The 12,997-nt window shown below is 42.2% G+C and overlaps 1 protein-coding gene across 5 annotated transcripts in view; it reads left to right on the top strand.

Moving 5' to 3' along the window:
- Window positions 1–12,997, top strand: part of PDS5A (PDS5 cohesin associated factor A) — a 63,901-nt gene that overhangs the window by 26,970 nt on the left and 23,934 nt on the right. For 4 of the 5 annotated variants that reach the window (XR_014027113.1, XR_014027114.1, XM_081332741.1 and 1 more), the window contains exons 8-19: window positions 1,507–1,647; window positions 2,352–2,467; window positions 3,109–3,203; window positions 4,161–4,306; window positions 5,320–5,471; window positions 6,671–6,784; window positions 7,262–7,343; window positions 8,228–8,276; window positions 8,370–8,509; window positions 10,424–10,539; window positions 11,017–11,122; window positions 12,541–12,701. Coding sequence is in view for 3 of the 5 variants with exons in the window: in XM_081332741.1 (XP_081188867.1) it covers window positions 1,507–1,647; window positions 2,352–2,467; window positions 3,109–3,203; window positions 4,161–4,306; window positions 5,320–5,471; window positions 6,671–6,784; window positions 7,262–7,343; window positions 8,228–8,276; window positions 8,370–8,509; window positions 10,424–10,539; window positions 11,017–11,122; window positions 12,541–12,701 (1,418 nt within the window). In the remaining 2 variants the exon portion in view is untranslated. Of the gene's footprint in view, window positions 1–1,506; window positions 1,648–2,351; window positions 2,468–3,108; window positions 3,204–4,160; window positions 4,307–5,319; window positions 5,472–6,670; window positions 6,785–7,261; window positions 7,344–8,227; window positions 8,277–8,369; window positions 8,510–10,423; window positions 10,540–11,016; window positions 11,149–11,237; window positions 11,347–12,540; window positions 12,702–12,997 lie in introns of those variants that run through there. The other variant, XM_081332742.1, reaches the window with a different exon arrangement.

Raw genomic sequence — 12,997 nt, 5'->3', positions numbered from 1 at the left:
TCTTTCTGAATACATCCTTGGGATTCGTTGTAGCAGATTCATACAATTCGAAAATGAATATGGATCCTGTACATGCACCCTGAGGCCAGTTACTCAGCCATCACAATCCCACATCCCATCGCACAGCTCTATTCCTCCCCACTATTTCAGTCAGAGGTCAGCTAAACTCATGACAAGGCAGTTGTGCTGTGTTAGCCAAGAAATTAGTGGCTGCAGCACATTGATTTTTTTTTAGACTTTCCTACGTCTGGAAGTAGAAATAATTAACAGCGATGTGAGTTATTGTCTTGAGAGTATTACTTGCTGCAAATGCTTACCAAGTGCCTAACTTGGAGAAAAAAAATACGAGTTTCCAAATAAAAGCTAGCTGTTAAGGCTTAGTACCTACGTAGGGATAATTCATTTGAATAGGATTATCCGTGAACTTGTTAATGTGCTTGTGATGCAGAGATGGAAGTGAATGGGTTTGTGTGTGTAAAATACAGTTAGGTAAAATTACTAATGATGTTGTATCATCATACAAGCCATCAATATCAGGGGGTCTTCAAACCTGGCCCTTTTATGACTTGTGGACTTCACCTCCCAGAATTCCTCAGCCGTGCACATTCTGGGCGTTGAAGTCCACAAGTCATAAAAAGGGCCACGTTTGAAGACCCCTGATCAATAAGATCATAGTTGCAGCTGCTTTTCACATCTGGGTAGTATCGTGGCTCTTCCTTTCTCAAAGTTGCTTGCTGAAGCCTCATTTCCATGCTATCAGGTCCTAATTGACTTGACAACCAGAGTGTTAACCCACAATTTGCACTGAAGTGGAATGTGAACCTTTTAATTTATAGTGTCCTTGCGAAATGCACTCGTTGCACAAAATGTGTGCCGTGCGATAACCTCGCTTTACGATTTCAAAGATTAGCATTCCATTTTTCAATGACTTAGTGTCTCTGTTTTTTTAATTGGCTTTACCGCTAGAGACGGGAATTCTGAATGGCTTTTGCTCTCTTGAGAATATCGGCATCCAGTAATCCGCCCCAACCGTACCTGCGTGAGAATGGTGGTATTTCATCTTGGATGCTGTGTGTTGAAGAGAAATTGACACCGCAATTCTATTTACTTCCCAATCAAATTGGTACACTGCCCCATCTCACTATCAAAGTGACTCTGGTTGGTTTACAAGTCAGGAAGCAATAAAATGCAGCTAAAAATCCCTTCAAAAATAAAAGTTAAAAAAAGATACAAGGAGTGCTTTCGAGCCACCAGCCCCCCCTCAAGAGTTGTGTCCCATCCTTGGATCGCCATACTGGCTGACAGAGCTAGGTCTTAACCAGAGAACCAGCAGAGGGGAGAGGCAACATCAGGTTAGGGGCCAAGATGTATCATAGGCTGGAGAATTGCCTTAATACGGAACCTAGTTTTCCAAAAATGTGATAGAGTCATGGCAGCAATCAGTTAAAATGTGTAGGTGCTTTGAAAATACGTACTTATTAAAGCAAGCGTTTTCTCTCTCATTAGTTTTTTAATCAGGTTTTGGTACTAGGAAAGTCTTCTGTGAGTGACTTGTCTGAGCATATATTTGATCTAATACAAGAACTTTTCGCCGTCGATCCTAATCTACTGTTGTCTGTCATGCCACAGCTGGAGTTCAAGCTGAAGGTAAGAAGAGCTAATCTTCCATCAAATTCTGTTACCTTTGCATGAAAGCCTGTGGCGTTTGCATAAGGAAAAAAAACGAGTCTGTTTCCCGAATGCGCCTTTGCACGTCGCTGAGACGGCAGTACCAAAGGGCAGAGGTGCCGAGGTTGCATCGCAGTGCGCGTCTGCAGTTTAGACCTCGTGATTATGGATAAGTCGTGCACGAATCTGTGATGCTTTCAGGACAAATCTGTTTCTCTACTTTGCTAGTGGAAGTCACTAGAGCTTGGACAACTTCCTAAAAATCCCGGAACAGAATAAGTAAAACCATCCTAGGCTGTATCACAAGAAGGATGGCATCAGGTGTAGCGGTGGCGCAGTAGTTAGAATGCGGTATTGCGGGCTAACTCTGCCCACTGCCAAGAGTTCGATCCTGACCTGCTCAAGGTGGACTCAGCCTTCCCTCTTTCCGAGGTCGGCAAAATGAGGACCCAGATTGTTGTTGGGGGAAGATGCTGACTCTGTCAAACCACTTAGAGAGGGTTGTAAAGCACCGTGAAGCGGTATATAAGTCTTAAGAGCTATTGCTGTGGAGATCACGGGAAGTGGCAGTAACCCATCTATACTGCACACGTTATAGCCGTACTTTTCGGTCTAGAGCTAATAAGTTGTTAACCTGTGGAGTGAGGGGGAAAAAAAAACGCTTTTTCTTTTATAACCAACAGAGCAATGACGGAGAAGAACGCTTAGCTGTTGTAAGGCTTTTAGCAAAGTTATTTGGTTCCAAAGATTCGGACCTTGCAACACAAAATCGTCCACTTTGGCAGTGTTTTCTTGGCCGGTGAGAAATGTACATATATTTGGTTGGGTTGATTTTAGCCATTCTTTTTCTGTAATACTTTTTTTTAAAAAAAAAGAAAACTTGTTGTTAAAAGCCCTGTATAAAATTTGTAATAAAAGTAAATACTGTGTGTATTTACTGTATTACAGTAAATGACATTCATGTAGTGTACTTTGAAATTGAAATGCCGTCTGTAATTTCCCTGGTTTAGCCAAATAGATATTTTTTTTCTTGGATATTCAATACATTGGATTATATCAGGGGTCTTCAAACGTGGCGCTTTTATGACTTGCGGACTTCAACTCCCAGAATTCCTCAGCCAGGCACGCTGGCCAAGGAATTCTAGGAGCTGAAGTCCGCAAGTCATAAAAGGGCCAAGTTTGAAGACCCCTGCTATACGTAGACTTTAAGAGGAGTGGACTTCAACTCCCAGAATTCCTCAGCCAGGCATGCTGGCCAAGGAATTCTAGGAGCTGAAGTCCGCAAGTCATAAAAGGGCCATGTTTGAAGACCCCCGGATTATAATATTTGCAGTATGTTGTTGCTTTCTGAAAGTATACTTTCATAAAAGCACATTTGCTTTATTGCATTCATCGCTGGAGCTGAATATAATTTCAGATTCATATATTCCTGTCTTCTAGATTCAATGATATTCATGTCCCTGTGAGATTGGAAAGTGTCAAATTTGCAAGTCATTGTTTAATGAACCATCCAGATTTAGCGAAGGATCTGACTGGTAAGATATTTTAATTCAGAAGAACTGGAGGGAAAAAAAAGCAGGAGGATAATAGATTTAAATCACTAACGGGGAGATGCAGCAGTGGTTTGATAATAATCAAAATATTGTTGATTATGAAGCTTAAAAGGCATGCTGGAGGTATATTTCTTCATAGAAAGAATAGGAAATGTTATGCTGTTGAAATCTTGCATCGCCCAGTGTTTTATCAATCCATTTGTGAAATACAAACAAATTATGAGCTCGGTGTGACAGACTTTCTACAAACCTGACCTCCCCTTGTCATTCTTAGTTAGTTGCTTGCCTACTTAACTTTATATGATAATAATAGTAATAGTAATAGTAATAGTAATAGTAATAGTAATAGTAATAATAATAATAATAATAATAATAATAATAATAATAATAATAATAATAATAATAATGTACACCTAGGATGATACCTAGGATTGTTACCTAGGATGCTGGCAGCAACCCGTGTCAACCATTAGTGCCTGTCAATTTGAGTGTTCAGACGACTGAGTTTCATGTTTTATGAATAAAAGTTTTATATAATAATAATAACGTTGGAAGGGACTTTCAAAATCTTAAGGGACTGGTTTGAACAAAACTCAGCAGCACTTTTCCGCGCGGCTGCTGATTAAAAACAGGATCGCCAACATGATCGCCAACGTCCTATAACGGATATGGCATAAGAAGAAGAGACCTCGGAGGTCATCTAGTCCAACCCCCTGCCCAGGCAGGAAACCCTAGACCGTTTCAGACAAATGGCTGTCCATTTCTTGAACCGATACTTAGAAACGGGTCTTGTCGACGATGTGTTCTGCATCGTACCTCATAATTTTAATGTTCCTAAAGGCGTTGCTCTTTAGTTGCAGGTGCCTGAACACGCTAGTATTTATTTATTTTTGTAGAAGTTAACATCCTTTTCTTTTTTCTTTTCTTTTTTTGAAACAGAGTACTTAAAAGTGAGATCCCATGATCCAGAAGAAGCCATTCGCCACGATGTCATTGTCACAATCATAACTGCGGGCAGACGAGATCTTTCTTTAGTCAATGACCAGCTCCTTGGTTTTGTCAGAGAGAGGACACTCGACAAGCGGGTAAAGTGACTTGCATCTTATCATTTCAGGGGCTCCCCCAGATGTTCTGAGGGGGCGGATGGGGAAAAAAAATGGCATGCTTTTGTGTTATAAACGAAAGGCAGATTGAAATGAGAGTTCAATTGCCAGCATCCCCTTTTACCCGAGTGTGAAAATTGACGAGATGTTTTACATTGACAAGGACAAAACCAACATTTCTCTGTTCTGTTGTACGTGCGATCCTTTCCCTACCGTCGCTGCGGTGCCTTTTTCAAAAGAAAAGTGGTTTCCCCCAAATTTTGGGCAGCTACAAGCTGCTCGGCGTCGCATCGATGTCATCCTGTAAAAATTGCAATCTCAACGGTCCACGGAGGTTCTCAGCCATCCAAGTGATGGATGTCCCAAAGTTTTATAGAATAATAATAACAACGTTGGAAGGGACTTTCAAAATCTAAGGGACTGGTTTGAACAAAACTCAGCAGCACTTGTTCGCGCGGCTGCTGATTAAAAACATGATCGCCAACGTCCAATAACGGATATGGCATAAGAAGAAGGGACCTCGGAGGTCATCTAGTCCAACCCCCTGCCCAGGCAGGAAACCCTAGACCGTTTCAGACAAATGGCTGTCCATTTCTTGAACCGATACTTAGAAATGGGTCTTGTCGACGGTGCTTTTTCAAAAGGGGCAAATGGACTTCCTTGCTTTTTTTTTTGTATTTTTCCTTGAAGACCTTTCGCTTCTCATCTAAGAAGCTTGTTCAGTTCTGGAAGAAGCTTCTTGGATGAGAAGCGAAAGGTCTTCAAGGAAAAACCAAGCCAAAGTCCAGTTGCCTTTTGAGAAAAAGCACCTTTGGGACAACCTGAACTGCCAGTGTAGTTTTTAATAATGCCTTTTAACAGAAATGGTGTTGACTTCTCCGCGGTAACCCAAGCCACAACTTTTCTAACATGTTCTGCTCATTAGTTTTTAAATTAAATCACCCACCTGGGCGTGTGTTTCTTTTTTTTCTTTCTTTTTTCTTTTTTCTTTTAAGTGGCGGGTAAGAAAAGAAGCAATGATGGGACTTGCGCAGCTATACAAGAAATACTGCCTTCACGCTGAAGCTGGAAAAGATGCAGCAGAGAAAGTCAGCTGGATAAAAGACAAACTTTTGCACATATATTATCAGAATAGCATCGACGATAAGTAAGTCGGCGGATCTGCTCTTTCCCCAGAATAAAATCACCCCCCCCCCCCCCGAAAAAAAAGCGATCTGGCCCTTCCACCCATCCTTTTAGTAGTGACCAGCTACCTGGCTGGCCGCTTACGTCTGGCAAATGCATGTTCAAATATCTATGGGAATTCTCAGTCATCCAGTCACGGTGGTCCCAAAAAGTGCTTTTTTTCAACAGGTCTTTCTTGATTTTTCCTTTGAAGACGTTTCGCTTCCCATCCCAGAAGATTCTTCAGCTTTGAACTGGATGGTGGGGTATGGGAGGATTTATACTCCTTGCAGAGAGCTGGTCCTTTGCCTTTTTTTAGAGTGTCGTTGAGGCCCCTTGGAGGTTTGTCTGTGTCCTCAGGGTCACCTGAGTGGTGCAAAAGAGCCTTGGTGGAGCAGTGGGCTAATGCCTCCTTAAGTAACACCAGCTGCCTGCAATTAGTGCAGGTTCGAGTCCCACCAGGCTCAAGGTTGACTCAGCCTTCCATCCTTCCGAGGTAGGTAAAATGAGGACCCAGATTGTTGGGGGCAATTAAGCTGACTTTGTAATAATGCCGCTTGGGGTGTGTGTGTGAAAGCCCTAATAAGCAGGCATATACATAGAATGAAGGCTACTGCTAAGCTTGTAAGCCGCCCTGAGTCTTCGGAGAAGGGCGGGATATAAATGGGATTAAAATAAAAAAAATAAATAATAAAAGGGTGTGGAGCCTTCTTGGAACTGCTGAAAGGGCGATGTTGTCAGCAATGGTTCAGCAGTCCTACAACACCGTCCTTTCAGTAGTTCCAAGAAGGCTCCACACCCATTTGGACTGCTTGGTAAACTTCCAAGTGGCCTCAACGACTCTCTAAAAGGAGGCAAACGACCAGCGGTCTGCAAGGAGTATAAATCCTTCCATTCCCCACCATCCAGTCAGAGCTGAAGAAGCTTCTTGGGTGAGAAGCGAAATGTCTTCAAAAAAAAACAACCAAGAAAATCCAGTTGCCTCTTGTAAAAAAACACCTTTGGGACATATTCAAATATTCTGCCTTCTCATATGTATTACGGGCATGGATTGCCTCCTCTTGGCCTTGCAGACCTTGCACTGCCGTATGCCCATGTTTAGGACAGTTTCCCTTTTTAAAAAAGTTAACATATTAAACTCAAAGCAATTTCAACAACGCCTGAATTTCTTTCCCTTGGCAGATTGCTGGTGGAGAAAATCTTCGCTCAGTATCTCGTTCCTCATAATTTGGAAACAGAAGAGAGGATGAAGTGCTTGTATTATTTATATGCTAGCTTAGACCCAAATGCTGTTAAGTGAGTATGACTTTTGACTGGAACGACGGCTCCATTTTAAAATCGGGTCTCACCAGCGATGTGAAATATTCCGTGCCCAGACATTTGAAATGAAAGGTCTTGTAGCTCAAGAGATGGTGTGATGGCCAGATTGTTGAAGCCACTAGCTAAATTGGATAGTCAATAGAATTCAGATCAAGGCTGTGCTTCAGAACTAAAGGAAATGTATTTGGCAATAGGAATACTGAGATATTTTTGGTGTTCGTGCACCTTGGGAGTGCCCTGAATGAAAATGAAGTAAGAAATGGTACGAATCTGGGACTTAAATATGTGCATCAACTTTGGGGGAAAAAACATGATATTGCTGAGGATAGAAGAGCTGTCTCATCAAAAGAAGCTGCGGGGTAGAGAATGACACAGAGCTCCATATGTTATGTATACAGTCACCTTTTTTTTTCTTTCATGTTTTAACATATTTTTTTATGTCTTTACGCCCAGGGCACTGAATGAAATGTGGAAGTGCCAGAACATGCTTAGGAGCCATGTGCGGGAATTGCTAGATTTGCATAAAACACCCACCGTAGGTTTCAAAATAACATCCTTGTTCTGCTTGGCATGTTTTGCTTTTTAACATTGCTGTCTCTTAGAATAGTAATATTCCCTGTCTCTTAGAATTGCCCTGTTAAATCACTCTGGATTTGTTCTTTAAACTCTACCATTTCTCAAAATAATTGGCTGTTAAGAGCTTAATAATGAGACAGAAATATGGTAAAATCTACCGCACAAAGAACGACACGGTGTCATCTTGATGACGCCCTTTGTCACAAGGGCAAACTTCTACCAACATTACATAACACAGGTAGTCCTTAACTTAGGACCACTCTTGAGCCCAAAGTTTTTGTGGCTAAGTGACAAATTTGTGAAGTGAATTTTGCCCCATTTCTTGCCACAGTCGTTAAGGGAATCACTGCAGTTGTTCGGTTAGTAATGTGGCTGTTAAGTGAATCTGGCATTGCTTGTCAGAAGGTGGCAAAAGGGGATCGCCTGACCCCGGGGACACTGCAACCGTCATAAATACGAGTCAGTTTCCAGGCGTCTGAATTTTGATCAGGTGTCCGTGGTGGGTGGGTGGGTCGTAAGTGTGAAAAATGGTCATAAACCAATTTTTCCCCAGTGCCGTTGTAACTTCGAACAGTCACTAAATGAACTGTTGTAAGTAGGGGACTACCTGTATATATACCAAATTTGGATGGGGTACGGGAAGAAAGAGTAATCTTTTAAAACGTGGCAATCCGGCTTTTATAAGCTACTCCGATAACAGTGTTAGTTACTTCCTGCCAAATCTTCAAAGCCGGTTGGGCTGAAAATACAGCGAAGGGTGAATGTGTGAATAAAGTCAAAAGGGTTATTATTAACAAATGACAAACCTTCTGTGTGAATTCTCCTCTCAACCTCTCCTTTCAGTCAGAAGCAAACAGCGCTGCAATGTTTGGAAAGCTGATGACCATAGCAAGTAAGATCCTGTCGATTTATCAGAGCTTTAATTTTTAAGCGTAGCTTTGAAGTCGCAAACTTGAATTGACACCTTTCTGTCGTAATTCTGCAGAAAATCTCCCGGATCCTGGGAAAGCCCAGGATTTTGTGAAAAAGTTCAATCAGGTCCTGGGGGACGACGAGAAACTGCGTTCTCAATTGGAGGTGCTGATCAGCCCTACGTGTTCCTGTAAACAGGCAGACATCTGTGTGGTAAGGCTTTTTTTTTCTTTCTCGGAGACGCCGATGCCGTCTTCCAGTTTAGAAGACTCCTGAAAAATTTGGTGGACGTGCCCCAAAGCAAAAAGAGTTTGGGTTAAAATACATTTGTGGTTGGAGAAAATGACTAAAAAAACAAATAGACTTTAAACCAGAATTATGAAACCAAATAAACTTTAAACCAGTGGCTCAGTGGGTTAGGACGCTGAGCTTGTCGATCAGAAGGTCGGCAGTTTGGCGGGTCGAATCCTGAGTGCCGCGTAACAGAGCGAGCGCCTGTTACTCGTTCCAGCTTCTGCCAACCTAGCAGTTCGAAATCATGTAAAAATGCAAGTAGAAAAACAGGGACCACTACGGTGGGAAGGTAACAGCGCTCCGTGCCCCTTTGGCGTCTAGTCATGCCGGCCACATGACCACGGAGATGTCCTCGGACAAGTGCTGGCTCTTCGGCTTTGAAACAGAGTTGGAAACGACTAGTACGCATGTGCGGGGGAACCTTTACCTTTTACCTTTATGAGAAAGATTGTAGATAACCTAATGCTGCATATATTAACAGCAGCAGGAATTGTCTTTGCCCAACATTGGAAAAATGAAACCAACCGAAGAAGTGTTAATTGAGAAATTTTTAGAGTGTGCAGAAATGGACAGATTGACTTTAAAGATTAAAGAGAAAGAAGACTCAGTGTACTATAGAACATGGGATAATTTCTATCAGTGGCTAGAAAAGCGAGTCGGAGAGAAAGGAACGTGATATGTAATTTTGAATATATGCTAGCATTAATTAACATATTGTTTGTGATAATTAACTATATCTATTATTGCTAGGTAAATATATGTACCCAGGCATGCTGTTTGCTAAATATTGAAAATGTTAAACCCCACCCCAACCCTAACGCAAATCCCAACCCCACCTTATTCCCAACCCTATAAAAACTAATAAAATCTTTACAGAAAAAGGAAAAGAAAAAAAAGGTTTGTAACAACTTAGGTTTCTGCCGTGGGAATAAGTCACGGTTGATGAAGCACCTTGTTGATCCTTGCCAAACTCAAAAAAAATAATATCTAAGTTGGGAATATCAACAAAGTCCTCAAGGAAGCCACTTTGAATCAAGAGAGACTATAGATAGTCTCTTAGGGCCCCAGTTGAGCCCAAAATCTGTGTCGCTAAGTGAGAAATTTGCTCAAGGGAGCTTTGCCTCATTTCACGACTTTCCCGATCACATTTGTGAAGCGAATCACTGCGGTTGTTCAAGTTTCTGTGACGTGGCTGTTAAGTGAATCTGGGTTACCCACTGACACTCTCAGAGGGTCACAAGAGGCGACCCCACTGCAAACATCCTAAGTGTGAGTCAAGTGCCAAGCATCTGAATTTTGGATCACGTGACCACGGGAATGCTGCAAGTTTCGTACCTGTGAAAAAACAGCATTAGGTCCCGTTGTGTCCGTGCCGTTGTAACTTTGAACGGTCGCTAAACAAACCCTGGAGAGGTGAAGACTGCCTGGGCTTTATTTGTTACCTTATATTCCATTTGGCTTCAAGCAGCCGGTGGCTTAAATCGGAATCTCCTTTCACTCTCCTGTTATTAATATTTAATTATTTATTTATTTTATTTTTATTACATTTATATCCCGCCCTTCTCCGAAGACTCAGGGCGGCTTACAAACTTAGCAGTAGCCTTCATTCTATGTATATGCCTGCTTGTTAGGGCTTTCACACACACACCCCAAGCGGCATTATTACAAAGTCAGCTTAATTGCCCCCAACAATCTGGGTCCTCTACGTGCAGCTACGAGAGTAGTAGGATTTTTTTTAAATTTAAAAAAAAAAAACTGTTTCAGTTCAGCATATTGTGTGAGCACCTTCGTTTTAATTATCGAACGACTTAAAAACTTACTTACTGTTTGCAGAGGGAAATAGCCCGGAAGCTTGCAAATCCTAAGCAACCGACCAATCCTTTCTTAGAGATGGTGAAATTTCTTTTAGAAAGAATTGCTCCTGTGCACATTGACTCAGAAGCTATCAGGTAAGTACAATATATGTGGCAATTTTCACAACACGGCATTTTTTTAAAACAACAACAACAACAAGCCTTAGGCTGCGTTGAATACAGGTAGCTCTCTCAAGTTACGAATGGACATTTAGCGACTGCTCGAACTTACGACCATCTCCCTTGGGGGTGGGGGCGGGTGGGTCACGTGACTGTACTTCCGGCGCTTGGCTCAGCTGTTTTCAGTGTCGTGCGGGTACCCCTACTTACGGCCATCACGACTTGCAGCCATAAGGGTCAGACTCCATCACGGTCCTGAAGAGTACTGTCCCTGATCTAGAGAATTGAGAAAAGTAACCCCGTTGGACAAGAATGAGGATGTTGGGAGTTTGCTAAATAAATGGAGTAGTTGTTTAAAAAAAAAAAAAGGAATAGATTGACTGTATGAAACCTAGCAGCAGCGTTTCTTCATGCGACTGAGCACCTACGTGTTTTGAAATGTCTTTGTTTTAGTGCATTAGTAAAGCTGATGAATAAATCAATAGAAGGGACAGCCGACGATGAGGAGGAAGGTGTAAGTCCTGACACCGCGATTCGTTCGGGGCTTGAACTTCTCAAGGTACTCCACATTCCATCTCTCAGCTAGTTATCACATATTTTTATTTTTATTTATTTTTATTACATTTATATCCCGCCCTTCTCCGAAGACTCAGGGCGGCTTACAAGCTTAGCAGTTAAGGACATATGTTAAGGACCAGAGCAGAAACCATTCCAGAATGTTTTCGGCCAAAAATCAGTGTGTTCCCCCCCACCCACCCCAGTATTTTAAAACTCTTTTACCAGAAAGACTTGGTTTGCACTAGAAATCAAAAGCATTTCAGCAAATGACGCAAGTGTTCAGACCCGTGGTGGCGAGCCTATGGCAGGCGTGCCACAGGTGGCACGCAAAGCCCTCTTTGTGGGCACGCATGCCGTCGCCCCAGTCCTAGCCCTGCAGCTGGGTTTTATAAAACCTTTTCGCTTTAGGCCGCCGCGTGCAAAAAAAAAAAAAAGGGTTCAATCAATCAATTTCAAGTCCTCGCGGGACAAAAAAAAAGATCTCACAAAGTTGGAATTGATTGATTGAACTTTTTAGTCCCACCCAGTCTGTCATTACCACCGCAGCCATGCCCACCCAATGGGCCACACCCACCCGGCACTCGACGATACATAAGTGGGTTTTGGGTTGCAGTTTGGGCACTCGGTCTCTAAAAGGTTCGCCATCACTGCCCTAAGTGAGATATCCCTCCAATGGGACTCTCCCATGTATTTTACCAGGAAAAATAGGGTAGCCTAGAAAAGTCAGTGCCCTCCTAACCATACCCAAGCACTCCCAGGTTTGTTGGCCATGTCCATTTTGCTCTATAAGATCATGGTGACCTAACGCTAAGTGGAATTTTCCTCCAATGGGATTTTCCCATGTATTTTACCAGGAAACATAGGGCAGCCTAGAAAAGTCAGTGGCCTCCTAACCATACCCAAGCACTCCGGGTTTGTTGGCAATGTCCATTTTTCTGTATGAGTTCATGATGACCTAACCCTAAGTGGAATTTTCCTCCAATGGGATTTTCCCATGTATTTTACCAGGAAATGTAGATAGGGCAGCCTAGAAAAGTCAGTGTCCTCCTAACCATACCCAAACACTCTGAATTTGTTGGTGATGTCCATTTTGCTCTCCGAGTTCACGGTGATGTAACCCTAATCCTAAATTCGTGGTGGCGAATCTATTATAGCTTGTCTAGATCAGACCTGGGCATCTTATAGCCTCTGGGCCACCTCCGAAGCTTTGTGGATTGCTTTTATTTGTGGGGGTGTATGCTTACACACATTCCCGGCTCTGTTGGTTTGGCCTTCCACTATAGTCTCATTTTCTCAAAATGACCCCCACGGGGAAAACTAATTGCCCACCCCTGATCTAGATGTATATATCTTGCCACTCTTTCCGATAACCTGGTTTGCCTTTATTAAAATGTTTTTTGGTTTGATATGTATCCATAGGTTTTGTCTTTCACACATCCTACCTCGTTCCACTCCGCAGAGACATACGAATCTCTCCTGCAGTGCCTCAGAATGGAAGACGACAAGGTGGCAGAGGCAGCCATTCAAATATTCAGGAACACTGGCCACAAAATAGAGACCGATCTGCCTCAAATAAGATCGTGAGTGCATTTGGACATACACAAAGTGTGTGTGACTGGCTTTCCCTTAGCATGTTCATAATGAAACATTCCCATTTCTTCTTAGAGTGCCATATATGTGGAATGGAATGGAATGGAATAGAATAGAATAGAATAGAATAGAATAGAATAGAATAGAATAGAATAGAATAGAATAGAATAGAATAGAATAGAATAGAATAGAATAGAATAGAATAGAATAATGAAATGAAGAATGGAATGGAATGGAATAATGGAATGAGGAATGGAATGGAATACAATAGAATAGAATATATGGG

Source organism: Vipera berus (assembly GCF_964194415.1).
Source record: "Vipera berus genome assembly, chromosome: 7".
Taxonomy (NCBI): domain Eukaryota; kingdom Metazoa; phylum Chordata; class Lepidosauria; order Squamata; family Viperidae; genus Vipera; species Vipera berus.
The sequence above is the reverse complement of the archived record's forward strand: the minus strand, read 5'-3'. Positions and strand labels throughout refer to the sequence as shown.